The 24618-nt window shown below is 43.9% G+C and overlaps 1 protein-coding gene across 1 annotated transcript in view; it reads right to left on the bottom strand.

The window, feature by feature from the left end:
* CLNK (cytokine dependent hematopoietic cell linker) overlaps positions 1-24618 on the bottom strand; it is a gene marked incomplete at both ends in the record, with an annotated part of 119700 nt that overhangs the window by 24184 nt on the left and 70898 nt on the right. Inside the window, 6 exons of the mRNA XM_080942080.1 lie at positions 753-793; positions 4119-4218; positions 9812-9843; positions 17343-17456; positions 18892-18911; positions 19274-19299. Coding sequence (XP_080798206.1) covers positions 753-793; positions 4119-4218; positions 9812-9843; positions 17343-17456; positions 18892-18911; positions 19274-19299 — 333 coding nt within the window. The remainder of the gene's footprint in view (positions 1-752; positions 794-4118; positions 4219-9811; positions 9844-17342; positions 17457-18891; positions 18912-19273; positions 19300-24618) is intronic.

The raw sequence follows: 24618 nt of genomic DNA, 5'->3' as shown, positions 1-24618 counted from the left end.
CAGCATCTCCCTGGCACAGAGTCATCAAGAGGGGAAATGCACATGGCAGAAGTAGCTGAGACAAACGTCATGGATAATGCTGAGAGCCCCCGGGCAGGCACAAGGCTGTATTTCTACTTAGCTTCATAGACAGATATGTTAGCCTTCTGAGCCTTACATTGCGGTCAGTAAGAGGGATTGTTTAGGTTATTAAGGTCATTACACAATCATTTTACAGATCTCTTTGCTTGAGATAAAGTTGTGTGGCGCACTGTATGTTGGAGGAAATTGTCACAACTGTTGGCAAAGATGGAGAGAGAACAGGGCTCTCATGAACTGTTGGTAACTCATGGTGAATCCACCCTTCTTCTGGCGAGGACCAGGTAGAGTATGTTTTCATCAGTTTAATCAGCTTAACTGCTACATCTACTTTGCAAAATACATCCAAGGCGGCTAAGGGGACACAGCTGAAGACACGGATATTTCTATTTTAGGAAGAGCCAAGCGTATTATACGTCTGTAAAGACATTGATACCATGGCTTATAACAGTAACACTTATAAGACAATTATTTCATTATGAATTAAAGTAAAAATTTAATTATGTCCCTCTAACACACAAATGCAATACTATTAGCCAGTGAAAACGAGAGAGTCACAACTGTACACATCAGCTCACCGGCTCCAGTTCATGAGTATTCAGTCACTGTGCAGGACCCTCCCGGAGTTCTGGCTTACCTGTTTACATCACGATCCTTACTTACAGTGCCCTTACCTCTGGCTTGTACACTGCGCTTCCCTGGTATGTAGGAAGAGCTAAAGAAAATGTCAGAATTAGTGTGTTAGCATCCCTCTGACAGTCAAAACACCACTTATGAGCAAAGTTAACGGCAACATCTTAAGGTGACACAGAGTACTATTTTACTGAACTCATTCAAAGAATCCTCAGTTTTCTAAATAGGCATTGGCCTTTTCTCTCATCTCTCAAGTCTGGCAAGTGTTAGCCATGGAATTAAGGAACTTGTGGGCACAGTGTTTCCCTTTGTTATGTCTATGAGAACAGGTCATAACTCTTTGCTCTATTTAGCTGAGTGCGGTCTTGACTATCAGCTATACTCAAACGCTAACATCTGTGTGCGTGGGGCTTTTACTCTCTAGAATTTCTAGTGGTGGAAAGTCAGCCACAGATGGGAAGAGGAGCGGAGAAGTCTAAACCATGAGCTGGATGAGAAAAGAATTCAGGGGATCAGAAGGAACTCCCCACCAAAAGGGGGGATCATGAAAATAAACCAGAAGGTAATCAGAACAGCAATATGCACTTCTAATCACAAACATGGTGTGGCCAGGACCGCTCGCACAGGTCTGAGATTTGCACCTCGCTCTAATTTTCTGGTTTGTGTTGGGTTTCAGTCAGCCTCAGCATAAGCTCCAGGTTCTAATAGAATTGCATCTAATTGCTTGAGTCATTAGTCCCAAAGACTGCACTATTGGTGGGAGCCTCGGGGCTAATTAAAAGCAACTTGATCTTTTCGTACTGAGTATGTGTATCTGCAGAAGCCCAAGGACCTTACAGTTGGCTCTCTAATTGGAAATACTCGCAGGTTATCTAAGGACCAGACGGTGTAGCCAGCACTGCTTACATTCTTGACCTCCTAGATTTTGATTGCCAAAACCCACATCCTCTTACAAGGAGCTGATGTATTGTTGTTGTTAAATGTCTGAGGGGAAAAAAATGAGTCACAAAGTTTCTCTTTGATTTTTAAAGAATTTGTAGGGAATGCTAAAAGAGATAGATAGGGTGTCTGTCCTTCCAGAATATTTTTAGGTACCAAGCACATAGTTCATAAGAATAAACAGGAAACCCTAAACAACAAAAAAGAATGTGAAAATGATGATTCATCTAATAAATGTGTCGAGCGCTTTACAAACGAGCCTGAGTTTGGGGGAACTATAAAATGAAGGAGATATAGTTTCTGCTTTAGTGGGGAAGAGTTTATTCAGGGGAGACCCGACTGTTGAGAATTCTAATGGAACTGACAGCTATCCCAGAAAAGGCATAAGGTGTCAGCTCTTACGGTGAGAGATCACACAGGTGAAATTGCTCAGATTGTAAAGGATGGGAAGCGTGTTTTGGGAAGATGGATAGCACCGGTGAAAGGTGGAAGACTCCGAGATGAGAAACCATAGGCTATTCTGCAAGATCTCAGGAAGAAAGTCCCACACACATGGGGTAGGATGGATACTCTCTGTGGCAACAGATGACTCTCACAGTAGTGCTGGCAAGAGCTGATGCGAGCTAGTCTGTGCGGAGATCTGGGAAGAGAAATGGGTATATTCAAGGCAAGTTCTGGAGACAGAATTTTGAATTAGAAAAAGGTTTGATGGGAAGAATGATGGGGTGTGTGTGGGGGGGGGGAACTCCTCCTTGCCGGGGGTGGGAAAGCTTGGGAAGGACATTGGAAGTCAGAGCAGATCTCAACACAATCATCTTCTGATGCCTGTGACTTTTCCAAGGGGAAGGGCCGACTGAATAATTGGATGCACAGGTCTGGAGCCAAGCAAGGGTGCTTGGTCAGGAGATGGGGATGTGGGAGCCATTGTCATGGGGATGCCATTGACACTGAGGCATGAGATCCAGGCCTTCTGTGACAGAGAGAGGCCATAAAATGAACTTAGAAGTCTCACCAGCATTTAGGGATGTTCTGGGAGATAAGTCCTAGAAGGAGACTTAGGAGAGGTGGCTAATTAGGAGAACAATTAAAACTTTGTGTAATAAATCAAGCAAACAAAGAAGCTGAAGCCACATGAAGTAACTACCACAGATACCAGTCAGATGGAGAAGCACATCTGAATGTGACTTTCCCTTCATATTAGAAAACTGCAGTAAGAAAGAATGTTGGGCCAGTTTGGAATTTATGTGGCAAATATCCCCTTAAGAGCTACAGAGCAATGGTCCTAATCTCTGCAGGCCAAAGAATGAGACGTCACTGAAAGTACAGAACAGACTACATTAAAAAAAAAAAAAAAAAAATGAGGCAGGCAAGGGGAATAGGGCTTATGATGCTCCAAAGTTCACAACCTGGTAATTGTACAGAGAATAGCTGTTTGCTAGGCTCTTGTTATGTTCCTGGCTCTGTTTGAGGCTTAGACACTAATGCCATCCAAACCATGCCAGTCACCAGTGGTCACATATGTCAGCCTGAATCCAGTAGCTTCCTCCTAACTGCCTTTCTCATCTACCACTGATGTGGACCCTCCAGTAAATATTTATTGAAAATCAAGGCCCCATCTCTACTATGGGCACGCACCACGAGAGCCATGACTGTTGGGCAGGACTGCTAGAATCAAGTTGCTATGGCAGTGTGGGGTTGGGCTTTGGAGTTGCCTTCGACTTCAGTGGTCAGGGACTCTGTCTCGTAGGACTTCATTGTTACCGTCTGAGGAATGGGTAAAGTGCTACTCTGGTTTTACCCTCACATGTGACTTATGAAAATGCGTTTGCCACACAGGGAGAGAAGTAAAATGGGGGAAAGTAAACAGAATAGAAGGATAGTGTGTTGGCTGGAGGGCATCTGATGAGGATGTGATACTAAAGGTGAGAGTTGAGAACTGAGGCCACACCCATTAGCTAGAGTTGCATAGCACCAACTCAGAGTCCTAACTTCCCAGGCTCTAGATTTTGAGAAAGCCACATTTATTTATTTATTTATTTTCCACCAATTACTTATATAGAGTGACCTTGTTCAGGGAATCACCTTTGATTTTTTTTCCCCCTCAGTTGATGGCACAATCAGAAGTAATTACATCAACAGCTGCTCACCTATAAGTACTATCCAAGTGTGTCTGTGGGCTTTGATGCAGTCATGAACTGACAGCAGCCAGAGATGACCCACTTTTTCTGCAAGATTGATGAGTATCCATCCAACTCAGTTCATAGTCAAGTCTCTACACCCCTCATTTGCCTGTAACATCTAATCATTTATAAATAGAAAGACCTTGGTAGATTCCAAGGCAAATGGAGATGTTTTCCAGAGCAGAGGGGCAAACATTTCCTGTTTCTTATAAGTCTTGATGTCACTGTCGAAGATCTAAGAAGATACATGTCTGCTGATCTGATACCTAACGGGCGTTTCTGACTTACCTGACAATGGCAGGCAGACTCTTCTGAGTGTTTTGGTTCAGTGATGGGCAAGAAGGTTCTGGCTTTGCCTGGCGATGACATTCTGGAAAGTATGACATGTCTGGGTCAGAGAGCACAGTGAATACAACTGGGAGCTTTTGGGAGTTCACTGGGGTAGCTAAAATTTAAATTATTTTATTATTTTTTTCTGGTGCTTTTAGAAACTAGAAGCAGCACCTTGTGGAGGCTGTAAAAACTGTATGGATTGTTTACAATCTAAAGCACACACGACTAGATTTCCCCAGCAATGTAGACGACTTCATCAGAAGGCATTTTAGGTGTTATTATAGGCGAATTAGTTTTGAAGACTTTGGTTTTATTATGAATGCATCCATCCATCCCTTTGTTTGTTGGTCCATTCACACAATTCAATGAGTCTTTGCTGAACGCTTACAGAATAAGTTTTCCCCTAGAATCTGGAGTTACAGTGGGGAAGCCAGATGTGTTTCTTAAATACAAGGGGACCATAAGCAAGCAGAGCAAAAAGAATGTTTTGGACAGAACAAGTGACATAAGGAAAATAAATTACGCTTTAGGATATGGGGTTCATCTTGTGTCGCTAATGAGGGCCTTCTGAGAGGTGACTGGTGAGTGACATTTTGATGAGAGTATGGGGGGATTGCAGGGTCTAGGGATACCCACTGCCTGCACAAACCACTTGTGTTCTCCTTTCCATCCTGTGACAGGGCAGGTGAGTTTCCATGGTTCTGATGTAGGTCAGCAGGTACCCGCTGGTTATCATGGGGAATCTGTTTTCTCAATGTTTCCTCCTTGGTCCTTGTCCTAGGTATGTTTAATTGTCAGTATCACACACCCTTTGGTCATCTGAAGGAAGAGCCTCAATTGAGGAATTGCCTAGATGAGATTAGCCTACATATCTTTGGGAGGGGAGGGTTATCTTGCTAATTGACATCCACCATGGGCAGCATCATCACCAGGCAGGTGGGATTGGGATATCTACAAAAGCTAGCTGAGCATAAGCCTAGGAGGTGGGTTGGCAAGTGTCGTTCCACCACGGTTCTTCCTTCTAGGTTCCTGCCTTGCTTTCCTGCCCTGATGTTCCTCAATACAAGACTATGACCTCAAACTATGAGCTCAATATCCCCTCTCCCCCACAAACACACAAGTTGCTTTTGGCTAGCATGTTTAATCACAGCAACAGAAGTCACAAGAAAAATCACCAGGTTCAGCCGTGCCTCCACATTGGAGTTACTTAGCACGCCATTATTGTTCCGGCTTTTCATCGTGGATGAATTTTAAGCAGCCATCGATCCTTATGAAAGACATTACATATATTCAGATGTGACACTCATAAAGCACTTTTCCAGTTGTGACGGTGAGCTATAAAACCATGGAAGCGTGCACACACTGACTTAATTTGGACGTTACTCTGCTCTCTGTCCAAGGTTGACCACAGACTGGACATCTCTGACTGAAGAGACTCTGATTACTTGAAAATGGTGTTTGAGTCAGTGATAGGTCCATTAGTCACACACCCATAAAGTCACTTCTTGTTATCAACAGCTACTTGGAGCTTCTACCCCTCTGGAGCTTAACGATGCCACATTCTTACATTACTAACATCAAAATGTGATACAAGATTACCTGGATGTCTTAGTTCACTAAGATTTATCATAGATCTTACTTGGTTTTACAATTACTTCAGTTGCTAACAAATCCCCAGTTTTTTATCATGACCCTTGGGATTCACAGACCCAAGTAGGCCCTGCTTTCAAGTGTTTTAGCATCTTTAAGTACAGGGCAGAGCCAACCAGAGACCCACAGAGGAAATACAACTCAGACCTACATGATTTTATTTCAACTAGACACAAGCTAGAGGAAACCTCAGTTGAGAAAGTGCTTCACATAAGATTGACCTTTGGGCATTTTCTTGATTAATAATTCATGTAGGAGGACCCAGGTCACTGTGAGAAGTGCCACTACTGGACTGGTGGTCCCTGATGTTATAAGAAAGCAGGCTGAATAAACCATTAGGAGCAAATAAGAAACCTCCCTTCCCCCTGCCTCCATGGCTTCTGCATCAACTCCTGCCTCCAGGTTCGTGCTTTATTTGAATTTCTGCCCTAACTTCTCTCAGGCATAGATTATGACCTGAGAGTTTTAAGCTGAACTAAACCTTTTCCCCTCCAAGTTGTTTATGGCCCTGGTGTTTTATCACAGCCTTAGAAAACCCGAGGCACTTGGTGAGTTGGAAAAGATCTTAGAGTTCCAAACAATTGCTCCTTCATTGACTAATGTTGTGTTGCACTAACTCTCTGGGATATGGGGCTAGCCTTCTGAATGGCACTTTACCATTTTAAACTAGCAGGGAGCAGGATTTCCGAGGTAGGCATGAAGGTATGTTATCTTGTCAGGGTCCTGCTATTTATCAAACTTTGCCTGTGTATGTTAGTAACACCAACAGTGTGAACACTGTGCATGGGTGACACTGGCCTCAGAGATCTCAGGGACCTTGGGACAGTAATGCATCTCCCAAGTGGCAGGAGGTCACTGTGATGAAGATAAAGACACTTGTTCTGCTCCGGATCCAAATCATTCCCCTTACAACAGAGGATCTTGCAATAGCCTACAAAGTCTTACATCCATCTGGACGACATCATCACACACAGATCTCAGGCTTTGAACCCTCACTTTCCACACACAACACTAATCCTATAGAGTTAGACCCAGAACCTAGTGAAACTGACTGTGGGGTGAAAAGAAAACAAAAGAACAATGTAAACAGTTACCTTCTTCTGCTTCAAGGACCTGTGTTGGGTTAGAAAGAGATAGAAAAGATAATGGTGAATGCGTGCAAGTAACAGAAAATTTAACCTAACACCATGGATATTGGGAATTTTATTAGTAGAGATTGGGGGGGAGGATAGTACAGACTTTTAAGGAAGTCTGCAAATAGTTTTCCTAAGACTACGTAAAACTCGAGGTATTAACCAAAGTAGAATTGGCCAATGGTGTGAAAGGATGATTTGACTACTAGACAACTACTCATTCATAATTATCAAGTCTTTCATACATTCTTATGTGAACCACTGTTTTGGTGAAACACATTTTCTGAGAAACCAAGTCTGGCCAAGCTGCAAGGATGCTCACGACATTGTTCCTTACAATACCAGAGCACTGGAAATAGTCTTCGGGCCCAGATAAGTAAGACGTGCTCCCCCGGGAGATAGCCCCGGGAGATGGCTCAGGCACTGGGAAAGTTGGCTGTGCAGCTGCCAGGACCTGAGTGCTGATCTCCACGACTCTTAGAGAAGTGGGACATGGCTGCATGCGCCTGTAGCTGCAGCCAGGTGGGAGGAAGGAGCTAAGCTAGGCGGATTGGATCCTGAGAGTCTCTGGCAAGCTGGACCTTGCCAAACTTCAGGGTTTGTGAGAAACCTTGAGGCACTAAGACAGCCAGTCACAGAAGAAGAGGCTTGACATCTTCCTCAGGCCTTCAGATGCACACACATGTGCCTGCACACCCATACACATACACACTGTACGCATGCACACACAGGCATTGTACATAGGCACCCATGCACACACTTGCACAATGCAAGTCCTAACACAAGCATTACTAGCATTAATGTATGCATTAAAGCACGCATCACATGCATGCACACATCCTCCGTCACACAGGAATTGTTCATTCTAGACCTATACTTGGTTGCTGAGGTATTATGCTGGCATAAAAGATATCCATACAAAGAATGGAGTAAGAGTTGCATGGAGGTTTAAGTGTCCATATGTGTGTGGGTTTGAAGAAAGTCCGTAAAATACTGGCAGTCATATTTGACTATGAGGCTTTGAAGCTTCTTTACCCTTTTGAAATTTTCATTTTAAAGATGAACAGAAAATCTTATTTTTCTTAGACTCAGGTATTCCTCTTTCCAAACATTTCCATTCTCTTTCTTTGATTAAAAATTGTAGACTTCTTGAATGTGATGAAGAATCTGTATATTCATTGGGCTTGCATTCTGACCACACTACACACACACACACACACACACACACACACACACACACACACACACACACACACACACACACATGCTTTCTTCTTTGAGACAATATGTATCTGAGGTCCCTTGGCTTCTTGGCTTCCTATGTGATAGGACTGCATGTGGGTACCACCATGTCTGGTTCTACCTGTGAACTCCAAAGAAACAGAGAGCTTTACATTGAGTTCAGCCCCTCACTGCAAATAATTTCCAAAATTCATTCCTGACACTGCTTCTGCTGGGGTGGGGGCAATCAGATAGACAAGAAATTCATAAACTTAGGGGATGGAAAAGTCATGGCTTAGGAGCCTTCTGAAAGAGAAATGTTCTGATAATAAATAAAATCATACTTTTTTGTGGGCATAAGGAAGACAGACTTATTATACCTTTCATCAAAATTTCAAAGGGCTGTAAAATCTAGAAATATTAGGAACCATTGTTTTACAGATAAGTTACAAAGAGGCGGGGCTCTCTAAGTTTCCCAGAATTACCCTGAGCTGACCTTGAGCCCAGCTCTCTTGATCGGTGTTGGCTCTGGAGACAAGAAACCTTTAGCAGCAATTTGCTTAGAGAGGCATCCTGTGTCTTGTTTGATGTTAACCAACGGAAGGCCCTTTAATTTTAAAGACCTCAGCATCCCTAGGATTCTGGACCGAGGGTGTGTGTATTATGGACAGCAAATCAAAGCTAATCCACAGGCCAGGTATAAAGGGTAATGAATCTATTCTAAATGGGGGGTTTGAAAGTCTTCCCACTGAGTACTCCCCAGCAGCTCTAAGTGCTCAACCAGACGCAGCAGGAGCTCTCAGGCTTGTCAAAGGCGAGGGAGACCCATAAACTCTGCGGAGCAGCCTGCCTCAGGGAGAGCAGTTGCTTTATTTTGTTGGGGCCCAGCTGATTGTTTTGCTTAAGGGCTTCGAATTTCAAATCAAATACAATTAGAAAGCCAAAGTGACATCTCTCTGATTCTATTGCTAACTCCCCCACCCTCTGCTAGCAAACAGATTTGAGTGAAGTAGAAGTGTTTTTCTCCTTTGTTTTCCCTCTCCCCTTTCTTTCCCTTCTTAACCTTTAAAAACTCATTTTCAGTGCCTCTATTTTTTCAGTCATGGCAGGGAACAGATCAGGGAGGGGGAAAGGATCTCCGGGCATGGTCCCCTATTCTGCTGGGGAAGTTCCAACAGTGGGTTCCTTCAAGGCTTTCTTTGCTTGGGGCTGGGTGAAGATCACGTGGGATCCAGTCTGCCCAGACTTAGAAAACTGGAATTCTATCTGAGCTTGAGTCCAGGCAGGTAGCTTGCAATTTCTGCTGGAATAGATCCTTTTCTTTGCCATGCAATCAAGCAGGGGCTTAGTGTGCCCACAGGCATGGCCCTTGGCCTTTCCAGCAGGCTTTTTCCTCCCACACTGGAGAAATGGTCTCCAGTTGCAGCTCACACAAAAGCAGGGGGAGATTTTGGTAACCTATAAGAATCTAGCTGTGAAGATGAAGCCAAGTTCTAGCAGAAGGCCCCTCCTTCAAAAAAATGTTGCAAAGAAAGTAGGCAGCCCCTTGAGCCTCCTGCACTCCCTGATGTCTAAGGTGATCAGAATCTTGCTTCTTGCAGAGATAATGCACAAAATTCCCCTTTTGTTAGACAAAATAGCTACTTACCTTACTGAAGTCTTTTGAGCTCATCTGCCTGTTTTTAAAAAAAAAAAAAAAGAAGAAAAGAAAGGTGTTAAATAAAGGCAATTTATCATGAGCAAGATAAAATCATTGTGAACCGTATAAACCGTTGATTACATTTTCATGGCCAAATTAACAGCCCATAGTCCAGTGTGATATTCATCACTGCCCTATAAACTGAAACCAGGCTATTTTCCTTGTAATTTTTCAAGGGAAGGGGGGAAGTGCTAAGCTAGTAAGGGAGCTGCCCGGCACACCAAAGGACTTCTTTCTAACTTTCAAAGGGCTTGAGCTACCCCCTCATCTTTCCGGATACCCGAGCCTTCCACGTCAGATTTTGTCAGCTCACTTAGCCCTCTACTTAGCCAGTTCTCAGCTTTTCACTTAAAAAAAAAATAGTGATTTTTAAATACAAAGCTGTCAGGGGCACCAAGATCCCTCGGTGATTGGAGAAAAGATGGGGGATGATGAAGAGAGAATGAGACAGAAGAAAAACCATGAAACTGCATCAGAAGGGCCTGACTGTGCTGGGCGGATGGGTTGCAGGGCAAGCGTTAGGCGTTCAGGATGTAGACCAGCTTCCAGTATTCGTGTGTGTGTGTGTGTGTGTGTGTGTGTATGTGCACGCACATGCGCGTACATGTGCGCTTGTATAGTGAGGTCTTCCTCCATCATTCTCTTACCTTATCTTTTGACTGGGTCTCTCACTGCTCTGCTAGGCTGGCCAGCCTGTGAGCCAGAGGGAATCTGCTTGTGTGTTTCCCTGAGTGTTGGGGTTAGAGGCAAGTCTGCTGACACAGCAGGCTTTGTATGTGGGTGCTGGGAATCCGGACACAGACCATCACTCTGTACTGCAAGGGCTTCATCCCCCAGCCTCAGGAAAGTTTGACTTGCTGGGATTTGAACCTACACGGTCATTGTGAGCAGTACTCGAAAATCAAAGATTTCATTCATTTTACAAAGGCCTTTCAGATATTTAAGTGGATTTAACTGAGGGTGTGAGCAAATCTTGCTCTCTGAGAGTCCCTAAGTTCTCTTGTTTGATTTCATTTCTATGTGTCGAGCAAGTGGAGGGGCTGTCCTCCTGGTAGGTAAAGCCTTCGATGTATAAAGTCACCGATGTACCTCACATATTGACCGGGACTCTAGACCTCTACATTTGAGTTGTTCTCGTTCACAGTATGGCAGCCAGGGCAAGTGACCCTGGAGGGCTACTGGAAGAAGAGCATGAGACAAAAACCTCGAATTTGTGGCACGCAGTGGCTAAGACGGATGTCATATGTGGCCAGGCTGGTGATCAAGCCAGGGTAGATGTGGGCTGGAGGGGTATTGTCCACCTGTCTGAGTGTGCAAGTGGAGGAGTATTGTCCACCCGTCTGAGTGTGCACGTGAAAAGGAGAGCATGCCGAAAGGTTAAGATGACTTCACCAGTCTCAGTGAGAAGCTGGGCGTCTAAACCTCTGGACCTGGACCAGATCAGGCAGCCCGACTAGCCTCGACTGCTGGTCTCATGTCTAAGCGACTCCCTTGCTTTGGGAGATGGTATGTTTGAGTTACATCCAAAAGAATGAAACACACATAAATGCTTGCATGCAGAAGTTCATAGCTCTGTTATCCATAATAGTCAGCAAGTGAAAGCAGGGGCCAAGGATCCCGCATAGTGGGAGAGTGATTGCTGAGAGTGCCTTCCGTTCTCTCCCCAGCACCACGGAAACCAGGCATGGTGATATAGGCCATATAATAATCCCAGCACTTTGGGGGTAAAAGCAAGAAGTTTAGTAGTTCAAGGCCAACCTGGTCTGTGTGAGACTGAGTCTTAAAAAAAAAAAAAAGCATCCCCAGTCTTAACGCCTCTCCCAAGTTCTTGTGGGATGGGCACATGTAGAATAATAAAGATATTATGGATAATGAGGTAGGATCAATATCCATACTCTTAATTATTCTGTGGCTGAGCTGAGATTAGGCTCAGTATTTTCAATGCTTGAGATTCTGGTGTGTCAAAGTCGCTGGTGGGATGGCTTCATTGAAGACGTAATGTGTACAAAGTTCATTATACCCCTTCCTGCAAATGGACTCAGGCAACCTAGTATAATGATCTATATATTTTTTTTCAATGCAGAAGCCAAGGCTGGAGAGAAGGCAGAACAGTTAAGAGTGCTTGTTGCTTTTTCAGAGGACACATTTGGTTCCCAGCATCCACAAGCATTAGTTGGCTCAGAGCTGCCTGTAACTCTAGTTCTTGTGGTGGTGGTGGGTCTCATCTGTGGCTTCTGCAGGAATCTGGGTGCCAGTGATGTTCTTTCCCCCCTCAGTCCCCTCAACTAATTATGTAAAATACATGTTAAAAATTATATAAGTGGCCGGGTGTGGTGGCCCATGCCTTTAGTCCTATCATTCAGGAGGCAGAGGCAGGCAGATCTCTGTGAGTTTGAGGCCAGCCTGTCTACAGAGCTAGTTTCAGATGCCTAGGGATACACAGAGAAACCCTGCCTTGAAAAACCAAAACCCAACCCAACTCAACTCAACCCAACCAAACTAAATCAAACTCAAAACCAAAACAAAAAACAAACCTCAAAGCAAACCAACCAAGCAAACAAAAACCACAGAGGTGATTTCACAGTTGTCCTTTCCACTTACTCATGACATCCAACCCTGTGGAGAGTGTAAACTGTGTCCCCTCAAGTTGTCTATAGCCACATATTGACTTTATTAATTCCACAAAAGGGGTGGAGGGAAGTCTGGCTTGCTGGGATTTGAACCTGTACGTCAGCATGAGCAGTATTCAACAGTCAAATATGTTCAACTTACAAAGGCCTTTCAAACACTTGAGTGGATTTAACTGACTGTGTCAGCAAATCTTGCTAAGATTTTGTACATTTGCTTGATTTTTTCATTTGAATGTGTCGGACAAGTGGGGTGGCTGTCTTCCTGTTGGATAAAAATTCTCATCTTATAAAGTCACTTATGCATCTCACAAACTGAATGGAACCCCAGGACAGGTCAGCTTTGTGATCTTCTACATTAATAAACTGAATTTTCAGGCAGAACCCCAGATGTCCTTCCACGTAGAGCAGGCGGGCCCTCTGGCACCTCACTGGCTGCTTCATTGAGAGCATCTGTGCATTTCTTTAGTAGCCCATGCTCTGTCTGCCAGAGCTGGTCAATTAAAATGTGACCATGAATACACAGGAAGAGTCCTAACATTTGTCTTCTTGATATAGCAGGTGCTTAGTTTAACTTTAAAGGTAGTGATAGCTTTGACAAATGTGGACTTTCTGGAATATTCTTTAGTTGACAAATATGGACTTCCTGGAACATTCTTTAGCTACTGGCGTAGTTTGAAATGGTTTGGACTAGAATCCTTCTGTGTCATTTATGGCCTCTGCCTTCCTTGGTAAACTAAATTTCTTTTCTGAACCCCAAATTTAGACAGTAAGAAAGATTGTTGCTGAAAGTTCTATTGAAAAAAAAAACACAAACACACACATTTTGACTAAGACAGCGCTTCTTTCGCATCTGTGTACTCTCTGATGGTTGCACTTGGCTTCATATGAAGCTTCTATTTGGATGCCCAGTGAGATCTGACATGATTCAGAGAGATGCTGTGTTTCTCTATACACTTTCTCCTAGTAGCAATACTTTATAAACCTATAATAACAATACATATTAGGACAATACATATTAATGATATGTATAAATAAGAAAATATATGTAATAATGATGATAATAACAATTTATGCTTTCAAATCCTTAGTTCCCAATCAGAAATGTGAGGTGGTATATCTCTGTAACTCACACTTTCTTTCCTGGAAAGGGCAATGCTTTTCATGGTGAGCTGGATTCCTTGGATACATGTGGTTCCAGTGTGGTTGGAAGAGAAGGAATAGCACTAGCCAGTCACCAGGGTGTTTCATGCCCTAAAGATGAGATGCTTCACCTAAATTATGTTTGGCTCCATCCCAACCCCCAACCTGTTTAGTTCACTGAAACTTGAACGACACACTGTGATACAAGGAGCTCTGTATTTCTGTGCCCTCTGTATATGGGGCACAATAATACTGCCGTTTACATGGTGTATCTGAGTGATTACACACAGAAGCCAGCAAAAGGGACTCGAGACACATGGTTGCTTACTTGGAATCTGCAAGGGCTTTGGTTAAAATCTTAGAAACATACATACAAACACTCCACCAGGACCTGGGTACAGAAAATGTGACTATTTCGGATGATGCTGTTTGATGTGTAGACATTTGAATAAAAATAGCAAAGGGTCCACAGCCATACAGTTATTCCCTTTTGAGTTTTCTTTCAGATTATGTCAAGGGGGAGGGTCTGTCTACGTTAATTAGAAAGTCCCAAAGGCCTATTCAATATTTGCTAACTTCCTTTGTAACAGAAAGAATTTTATCCGGGTTTGAAGTTCGATTTGAAACAGCTCGTGTTGCAGCTGTCTATGGTTGGGATGTAAGTCTCTCTTCTGAGAAAAATTATTGTAAGTGGAAAAAAAAATAAGTTGAGAAAAAACATGTGCGCACATTGCCGAATTTATAGCACTACTTGTTGAAAATACCCAGCTAGCATTGCTCACCATGCCGAACTCCCCTTTACTGTTTGGTTGTCTACAGAGGACCTAAAGGATATTCTTCCTCGCTGAAATGCTCCCGCCCAGAATTGTTTTGTGAAGTCAAGACTTAGCAGTAAAAGAGAGAGGTGTGGAGCTGGTAGAGACAAATGGGGCCTAAAAGACCCCACAAGGAATCACACGTACTATCCAGGGAGAGCAAAAGCAATGGTGGGGGCCACAGCTTGCAGTTGGCGCCCTGGGAGCCAGAACTCACAGCCTCTGCCATGGGGCAGCCTTTCATCTGTGCCTTACAGAGAAGCCGCAGCATTCTTTGTCATTCCCGCTTATGCTCAGAGCTCCTAGGCTCTGCTTACACAGCGGGTGCCTCACAAGGCTGTTTATGAGTGACCTACATTAATGGTGATGCTCTTGCTCATGAGGGTTCTAATGAAAGTGAATTGGAGGGTACCGTTCTTTTCCTATGGTAAAATCCTCTTGTTTATGGTTGTGTCCCCAGTCTTCTCCTGGGCTTTGCCCGTGTGCCCTCATCAAGGTGCCCACCTGATTTCCTTTCTGAATTCTAATGATTTATGGATATAACATTTACTGAGACTCTGTGCCATCTGCTGGCTTGGGCACCTGTTTTTCTCAGCCTTGGGAAATCATCCTTGTTAGCTCTACTGGGAAGGATAAGTCAGTGAGATCACATGTAATTGCTCTTTGGAGCTGTTTGTGATGGAAAGACCTTGTCTAATTCCCATCATGTCTAAAAATGATAAAGTAAATATAAACTATATTCCCAGAGAACCCAAAAATACAGGGCATCCTCATAGAAGCCAATACAATTACCTTATCAAAACCGGAAGCATAGAATTTTCTATTCAGAAAATTACTTATTAGAAAGAGGATGAACTTTTGTTATATGTATGAACATTTTGACTGCATGACTTTATATGCGCCACATGAGTGCAAGAGCTCCCAGAGGCCAGCAGATGTCATCAAGTCCTCGGAACTGGTGTTACAAATGGTTGTGAGCCATCATGTAGGGCTGGGAAATGAACTGGGATCCCCTACAAGAACATTACCAGCTTTTACGTAAGAGCACGTAACTGCTAACCCATCTCTTCAGCCCCCAGAAAACTCTTGACGAGATAACTCAATATCTTGAAAATGTTTCAAAGCTCTGTGACCAATACTCCCTCAGCACAGAGACCGAAAGGACCTGGATGCAGAGAAACTCCAGAAATCAAAGGCATTATCTCAGACACTGGAAACCAGAGCAAGAAGGGGAGAGGAAGGCAAAATAACAGTACAGACTACTGGAAAAAGTTATAAGGATTCATACTCTTAACTATCTACCTAAAATACATATAACACACATAAATATTCATCTGTAGTTTAAATAAAAATTTCCCATCTGGGCTGACAATGCTCCCTCCAAGAGCCAAAGACTGTCTAATCAAAACCCTAACACCAGGCATGAGAAACTCTTTTGAGTTGTTGGTCAGGTGTTGCTATGGCCCTTGGTTACCCCCAGAGGTGGAAGGAAAGTCCCTGTTGCTGACGATACCATGCATGTTGTATGCAGAGCTCAGAGGCTTTTGACATGAATGCTTCCTCCCTGAGGACTAGTTTTCATGGTATGAGAAGGCATCATGAAACTTCCCAAACAACAGTCCGACCCATCTATGATGCCTATTGAACCATATCAATGACCACAATGGCACAGGAACCCTAAGAGTGGAGTAATGGCGCACATACCTTGATAGTGCCAACAATTCCGTAATTGGATTTAAGACCCACTCAACAGGAAGGAAATCATACCTGGCACTAGAAACCCAGTCAACTACCCAGTAGTGAAGTAATGGATCTTGGAGGAAAAAAAACTGCCTGCCCCCATCCAGAGCAGGGACAAAGTCACCCATAGTTGAGAACAGCTGCCTCTAAACTCCCAGCTTTCCATGGCTGCGCTCCAGCATCCTGCTTCCCCTAGCCGACTCTCTCTCCCTGGCTTTATACAAAACACTATGTGGTTGTGAGATGCAGAATCTCTACCATGGACTTTGCAGTCATAGTTGAGATCTGTGTTCTTTCCCCAGCACTAGGCTCAGGGACATGGGGACAGGTGGAGGGGACTGTTGCCAAGAGAGAAGATGCTTCTCTGAGGAGTTTGTATGGATCTATGAAGAACAAAAAGATAAGGGGACAGTCCCAGATAAGGAAAAATGAGAGAATCACAGTCATTTAGTATCCTTGTTAGAACCAGACATGATGCTCAATATGGCTTGAATTTTAGTATTCTCAAGGCACCATTCTACCTAGTCATGCCCCTGCCTCAGCAGTCCGCTGACTCAAGCCCTCCATGAAAAATCCTCACTCATCCTGGGCCAGAAAAAGGAGAGGTACACTCTATCCTCGCTTCCAAAACAAGGGACTTTTGGACATTCACTTTCTTGGATGAACATTCCCAAGACATTTAAGATTAGTGTCAGCTGGCCCTCTGCTGGTGAAGGGCTGGCTGGCAAATCTGTTTGGCAGTGATTCTTTTTTTTCTTTTTTTTTTTTTTTCCAGAAGGATGTTTAAGCTTGGTTATATTCCATGCAAGATGTCTGGAAGCTGGTAAAAGGATGTCCTGGATTGATTCAGAAGTTTTCTAAACCTATTTTTTGGTTTTTTACTGAATCCTAATTTCCTCCTGGCATTTCTTACTTCCTGTGATGACCAGTTCAGGTCTTAGGAGAACAGTTCTAGGCATGGCTTATTTTATTGCACAGAGCTATGAAGAGTCAAACACAGGAACCCAAGTCTCTATTTCCTCTATGTATAGTGCCCTGCCCACTCCCAGTGGTGGGGCATCCAGAGAGGGGATCTGTTTTCTTCTCTCATCTCCTCCTGCTATCCACGACGTCTCCTGGTCATATCACCACAGCAGTGACAAGTGTCTCACCTGGGCCCCCTCGGGACTTCTGGAAAGGTATGCTTTGGAGGGAAGTGTGCACTGCTCTCCTCTGGTGGCGCTGGGGGTAAGGGTTGATACTTCTTGGGGAGAGTGATAGCAGGCCTGCGGGAAGAGTCACATGGATAAGGATTGAGTTGGTCTGCAGCTGTGCATTTCTTAGAGGTGAGTTCACTCTGGCCCTCCCTCTCCCCTCCCTTGCTGTGGGTCTGAAGCTTAAGTGTGGAGGATGCTTTCTGCAGCCTGGAGCATTCTGGGCATCTTTAAACCTTAGCATCCCCGCTCTCCCCGAGTAGTGTGCTCTGATGCTCAGTTTTCTTTGTAGTGTGTGCGACACTGCAGTGTGTCATACGCTTTTCAACATTCTACCCATTTAGACCTTAGAAAGCCCAGGGAAAGGGGATTATGTCCTCCTGCTTATTCCACACTGGATGATCTGAATTTCCAAAACTCCCCTAGGAATCATGAAAATGTTTGCAAGTCAATAAAGGCCTCAGTCATCCATGCTCTCTGGCCATTCGTGTACTTATTCACAAAGTACCTCATGTGGTTTAGTGGATGCTGGTGTTTTGAAAGGGAAATAAAAAAAGATACAGTCCTTGGCTCAAGAACCCTCCCCCATGCAAAGGACGAGTAGGGATTGAAGTGATGTTCTGTCTGTCTTGATCTTAGGAGTCTGGGTAGCTAGGTGTATCTACAATATTCTCTATCTGGTTTTTGAAAGAAAAAAATAAAAGGGCATACCGTGTTGATAACTAGGGAGGAAGATTCTGGGAAGAAAGAGCAGCCAGTGTAGAGACACTGCTACAGAAACGGGTACCTTCATGGCAGTCAGAAGGTTATAGGTAGCTGTCGTTAGGCATTCGCCAACATTGTTTAACCTTAACTGCCTGATACATGTTTGATCAGCTCAGTCTTGGGCTGGTGAAATGGCTCAGCAGGGAAAGGTTCTTGCTGCCAAGGCTGAAGGCCCGAGTTTGATCCCCGGGACCCACCTAATGGAAAGAGGATCAATTCCCAGAAGTCTCCTCCCATGTGCACTGTGACAGGTGCACACCACCCACCATAAATAAGTAAATGTAAAAAAAAAAAAAAAAAAGGAAGTTAATCGCTCTAACATCAGTTCTAAAAGAGAAAGAAAAACGAACGGGGTGAGTTTTGCTGATTGCAGGACTGTCTGACAATGCGGAATGGGAGGCTTTCGGAGTCTTGTTCACAGGCTAGCTTCTCCAAGGCCAAATGCTTGTAGTTCTTTTTTGCAGGAGTGGGCACAAATCATTTCAACTCACAGCATAACAAAATGACTACATGGGTGAAAACTTATTTCATGTGCACGGGTGCTTCGGCCCTGCATGGTCTGAGCGTCAGGTGAGTGCCGAGTCTGTGGGGACATTGCAGCCCCTGGGACTGAGTTTACAGGCGGTCCTGAACTACCACGTGGGTGCTGAGTATCAAACCTGGTTCCTCTGAAAGAGCAGCTTGTGCTCTTAATTTCCAAACCATCTCCCTGGTCCCGAAAATATGATTTTAAATGTCTTACCGAGGAGGTGGCAAAGGAATCTGCAAAAGGAAACAGAACCAGGAATTAAATGCAGTTTTTGGGTAGGGCCAGTGGTTAAGAATTTCTTCCTCCTCTTCTTCCTCCTCTTCCTTTTCTTCCTTTTTCTACTCCTCACCTTCCTTCTCCCCCTTCTTCTTCTTTTCTTCTTCTGTTTTGGAGCCCCAGGGCCTTGTGCAAGCACTCCACCACTGAGCTAAGTCCCTAAGCCCAGAATGTTTTGATTTACCAGTAAAAATGAAAAAAAAAAAATGACTGAAATCCCAGAACACAGTTTTCCAGCGACCTTTAAGCCGCGTCTCACTTTGTCTACATGTCTGTGCCTTTGAAGAGTAACAAGTACATTTTAATATTTTTCACTTACCTTGTTCATCTTTGTGTATTTGAATCCTAAAACAGAAGATGGAGAAGCCAGTGAGCCCCATGGAAAGGTGGAAAATGTCATCAAACACTCTCGGAGGAACTCTGGACATCTCAAGTGAGCATGGAGAGAGCTTGTCTCTGACAACCTTGTCCCCATTCCCCTGGTCACTAAAACCCATCGGACTGCATTCCTAAAGCTGGCCACCAAGGCGCATCCCCTTTGTGTCCACTTCTTCCTCCTGAGGCTGATGACCAACGCCCAGTATTGTAGTCCGGCAATCAAGAGCCCTCTTTGGCTCCTGTAATTAACGTGCCCAATTGAAATTGAACACCTCACCCTCACAGTTTGTCATTTAACCTTTATAAACCGCCAAGTCTGCCTCCTCTATCTGCAGTTGTCCTTGACAAAGGACAAAGCAGTCCTTTGTCCTCAGGTGATAAATACCCCTCCCCCTCTTGCTCATTTCCTTCCGCTTCTCTCTTATCCACTTTTTCTTGTCTTTGTCTCTTATTCCGTGGCCCTCTGTCCCTTTGGGCCAAATAAATGTACCTGGTGCTGAAAACTTGTGGGGGGTCCTGAGCCTATACTTTTCCTTTCAATGTTTACAAATGCTTCTATGGAAACCATGCCTAGATTCAGTAAGATTGATGGCATTCTTAATGATACTTATTGGGATGAGATCAGTTGCCAGGGATGATGCTGAACATTTTAGGGAAGGGATCTGATTGCATTTCCCACTTACCCTATAGAAACGAAGCGTTTAAGATGTGAAGAAATTCAACATCCCACAAGCTAGAGTAACAGAAGCAGATCACGGTGGGAGGCGTGGCTCTGAAGGATCCCCCTGAACATCACCCTCTCCCCATCCTTCACCCTTGTTCTTGGAAACCACTTATCACTTCCTGTTACCTTGAGCTATGCAATTTCAGGCTTATCTTCATGACCGCGTGCAGCATTGCGTGGGTCTGTGTCTCTGTTTCGCTCAGCATGTCGTCTCCAGACCCATTCGTGAGGTGACAAATGGTCACGAATGGTAGGCTTTCCTACCTCGTGGGTCTGAATGAATCTCCATTTACCAAGGTAGGACAGACAGATTGCTTCCATGGTTTGCTTTGTGGCTAATGCTACAGGGACATGGAGTGGAGATGGTGCTTCAAGATTCTGGCTTCAAAGCCTTAGATGGATACTACAAGTAGGATGCTTGGGTTGCAAGATGGAATTTTAAGTTCTAGAGGAAATACTATACTGCTTTCCCAGATGGCTATGCCAACTTGAGATTTTGCTAACATCAGGCACTGCCCTGTACCTTGTCATGTCACTAGAGATGGGGACCTTGTGCTTAAAGCATTGTTCCTCATTTGTGGCAAGCATGGCCGACCTTCCTGATGCCTTGTATGTATATTCTGTTGTCTCTATTAAAATGTTGGCCTTTCTCTAGCATTGTTTAGTATTCTCTCCCCTCTCTTAAAATTTTACTAATAATTCTATCAACAACAGCCAAAAAAAAAAAAAAAAAAAAAAAAAAAAAAAAAAAAGGCACAGGTATCCAGTCCGTGGCCTTGGGCTGCTTGTGGTACTGGGTGGCCTGCTATGTCTCAGTTTTGTGTGACATAAATGTGCATATGCATTCAAAAGCCATGGGCCACAGGTTAGACATGGGTTTCCTGTGCAGTTCAACATAAGGAAATTTCTTCGCTTTATGTGGCATAGAAAAGCCAAAGACCTGGGCACCCCTATGTCCTGTCAGCCACAGCAAACTTGTGCTATCCCTGGGGGATGGGCTCCCCCACACTACTGGTTTAGCCTTTGTCATTTCACAAGGCAAATGGTCTGGGTGACCTTAAGGATAAGCAAACTGAATCACACAGATGAAGTAACCCATCACATGGCTGTCAGCTTTTCAGGCTCTTCAGCTAAAATCCAGCAAGGTGCTTTAGTTTTCACTAGGGGGCTTTGTCTAATAAAGCACTAACAGGCCAGGTATTTGCAATAATTGAGAAAACCCATAAGATATGGAGTAGATTTTTTTTTTCAGACTGACATTCAAAATTATTATTATTATTATTATTATTATTATTATTATTATTATTTTAGCAGTACACAGATCAAAAACTCGGGACCTTAGGTCATGCTAAGCCTGCAGTCTACCTACGTAACCATACCCCTAGTCTGGCCCTGACTCCTGGTTCTCTTATTCACTATAGGTTCAGTCAGTGGTGCTGAAACAACTCCTGGACTGAGGAGTAGGTGGGCATCCTCACACACAGACACAAGGAGATTTTGTACACTGCCTTGGAATTTATATGTGGCATAAACAAATTAGAGCATGTCTACAAGGGATGGAGGACACCAGGAAGATAAGGCCCTCCGAGTCAACTGAGCAAAGCCCATATGAACTCACAGAGACTGAAGCAGCAAGCACAGGGCCTACACCAAGTCCTCTGAGTATGTGTCATAGCTTTCAGTGCAGTATCTTTATGGGCCTCACGAGTGTGTGAACAAATGGGTCTGTTTCTTGTGTCTTCTCTTGAAGATCTTTTCCTTCTGTTGGTTTGTTTTGTCCAACTTCAAAATGATCATTTTTGTTTTGTCTCATCGATGATTTTATTTGATTATTAAAAAGTTATTCTTTTTGAGAAACACTGAGGCATAACTTTTGATGCACACTCAGTTTCTACTGTGCGACAGGAGGCTAGAGAGACAATGCTTGGTTACTCTTCTGACAAAGTCTACAGATATTTTTCAGCGCTGGGAAGAGTCACTCAGACCAGAGGACTCACAGGGCCTACCTTGAGGAATTTCCCCTCTAAGTATGAGGAGGTGGCTGACATGTCTGCCCTCTGGTGGTCAGTGCTGTAATTGGCATTCTCTGCCCAGAGACTGGTCCTTCCAATTTCAGGGTTTGGGGCTCCCATCACACACATGACAGGGTCTTGTTTTTGAGGAGGTGATTGGGAAAGAGTGCAGAGCATTTTTGTGGAAGCTAACTGTGTCTGGATGTGACTATTTTAGTACCAAACCCCGAGGAATCTAATGGCTTAGTTTCATGTAAGGTTGGAGCTGGGCTTCCTGGGGGGGGGGGGGGGGGTAGGTTACACGTCTGCTTGAGAAATGTGAGGAATGACTTATAGCACTCTGTAAGACCTGAATGTTAAATGGGCAAGGGCTCTGTAAGCTGGTGTTAAACATAGCCGTCGTTAAAAACAGATCATGGACATGTACACTCAAAACAAAGATTATGAACAGTAACACGTTACTTCCTCGTAAGACGGCATCTCTTCCAACTCCATGCTCATTAGCACTCTGGTACTTGAAGCTTAGCATTCCATAGGAAATGTTACAGCCAGTGGACTCATTGTTTGGTCATTTGTCTGGACTTAAGAAAGTTTTAGAGGGGGCCAGAGAGATGGCTCAGTGGTTAAGAGCATTGACTGCTCTTCCAGAGGTCCTCAGTTCAATTCCCAGCAACCACATGGAGGCTCACAACCATCAGTAATGGAATATGGTGCCCTCTTATGGTGTGTCTGAAGACAGCAACACTGTACTCACATACATAAAATTTTAAGAAAAAGTCTTAAAAGAAAGAAAGAAAGGAAGGAAGGAAGAAAGAAAGAAAGGAAGTTTTAGAGAAAGTGTTAAGCAAGCATTCTCCCCTTGGAGTTGTGTCTTACTCATAGGAATCATGCCCTGAAGAGTGCGCCTAAGGAAATATATGTCTAGGACTGAATTTGAAAGCTAGTTTTCAGCTAGTTTCAGCTTAGCTTAGCAAAGAAATGCTCCACACCAATCTACCCCAGAAGTTGTGACTTATCTGTCAATGCAAGAGCTTGGCAAATTCAATCAGAGCTGGCTGTGGTGGCTCATGCCTGTAAGCCCAGCACTTGAGAGGTGGAGGCAGGAGGATCTTAACTTGGAGGGTTAAGATCTGCAGCCTGGGTTGCAGAGTAAGTTCCTTAAAACATCAAAACAAATAAGCACATTTGGCTCAATAAACTTGGGATAAAAGAGTATTTTTTATCTCTCATTGTTACTTTAAAAGTATAAGTGATATATCTCTCCATCAGTAACACATAGAATGACTTATTTGCATATGTGTTTGGAGTCTCTTCTTCAGACACCACACTGTTTGTGAAACATGGGTTTTCCCAAAGCTTGTGATTGAGTTTTGCTGTCACCACTAAGGAGCTGAGCAACTTGACAGAAATTACTTGGCCTCTCCAGGCTTCTTCTATCCTTATCCGTGACTTTTAAAAGATGAGAAAACAAGACTCATAGGAGCCAAGATCTGATCCCTTAACTGAAGACACCAAGCCAAGTGGCCACGGATGGGACATGTGAAGCCACTCAAGTTGAGGGTGAACCTGTCACTTACTGAACAAACTTGGTGACATAAACTTGAAAATGTGAATCAGTGAACCTACTTCCTTGGGGTTTCAGGATTAAAATGAAATAATATTTAGTGTTCGCACAAGCTTCCATCCAAAGTGTGCTGAGCACAGACACAGCTCTAATACCACGAGTTACCTTGGAGTGTACAAAGGCAAACACTCCAAGAACCAGAGCAACCGTGTCATGTTTTATAATAGCAGAAATAGACTTGGAAGAAAATTGGATAAAACTTGGCCTTAACCACAACATTTATTGCATCTAAGACTTTGATGATACAATGAATGGACCAGTGCCATTTTGCGCCTTGTTGATTAATTAGGGAGGAGTTCAGAGAAGAGACCTATTGTCCCAGCAGCTAGAAATGTCCATTTGGCAGGGCCTGCTGGAGAAGCATCTTCAAGTCCATCAAAACCTTCAGAAACTAATTGCAGCAATAAATTATTGAAGCCATCCTTTGGGAAACAGTGGAGAGGGATCATGCTGGGCAAAGCCAAGGATGCCAGGGAACCGACCGGCTCTCATGCCCCCTTTGATAAGACCAGAAAGTGCTGCTTTTAGGAACAAGCATTTCATCGGCTTTCATGTTGGGATCAGTGAGGAATGTGAGATGGAACAATTCTTCCAGCTCAAACCTGGAGGGAGGTGTTTTCTGCTGGTTTGGGTGTGTCTGGATGCAGGTAAAATGATGGACAAACGTTAGGAAGGGACAGTGTGGATTCACAAAGCGCTAGAGAACATGGAATTCTGCTCTCACAGCTGAGATCTGAGGGTCTGGGGAGGGAACAGGATGCAGCTGAATTTGGAAGCACAGACAGAGATGGAGCCAGAAGTAACCAGAGCTTCTTGACTTTGTCTCTTTCCTGTCTCCAAGGAGACTGTGAGGTACAGCTTCTTTCTGGGTGGTCACCAGACAGCATGCTGTTGTTTATCTAAGCACTGTTAACACAAGATAAACC

The sequence above is a fragment of the Micromys minutus genome (genome assembly GCF_963924665.1).
Source record: "Micromys minutus genome assembly, chromosome: 1".
NCBI classification, from domain to species: domain Eukaryota; kingdom Metazoa; phylum Chordata; class Mammalia; order Rodentia; family Muridae; genus Micromys; species Micromys minutus.
The sequence above is the reverse complement of the archived record's forward strand: the minus strand, read 5'-3'. Positions and strand labels throughout refer to the sequence as shown.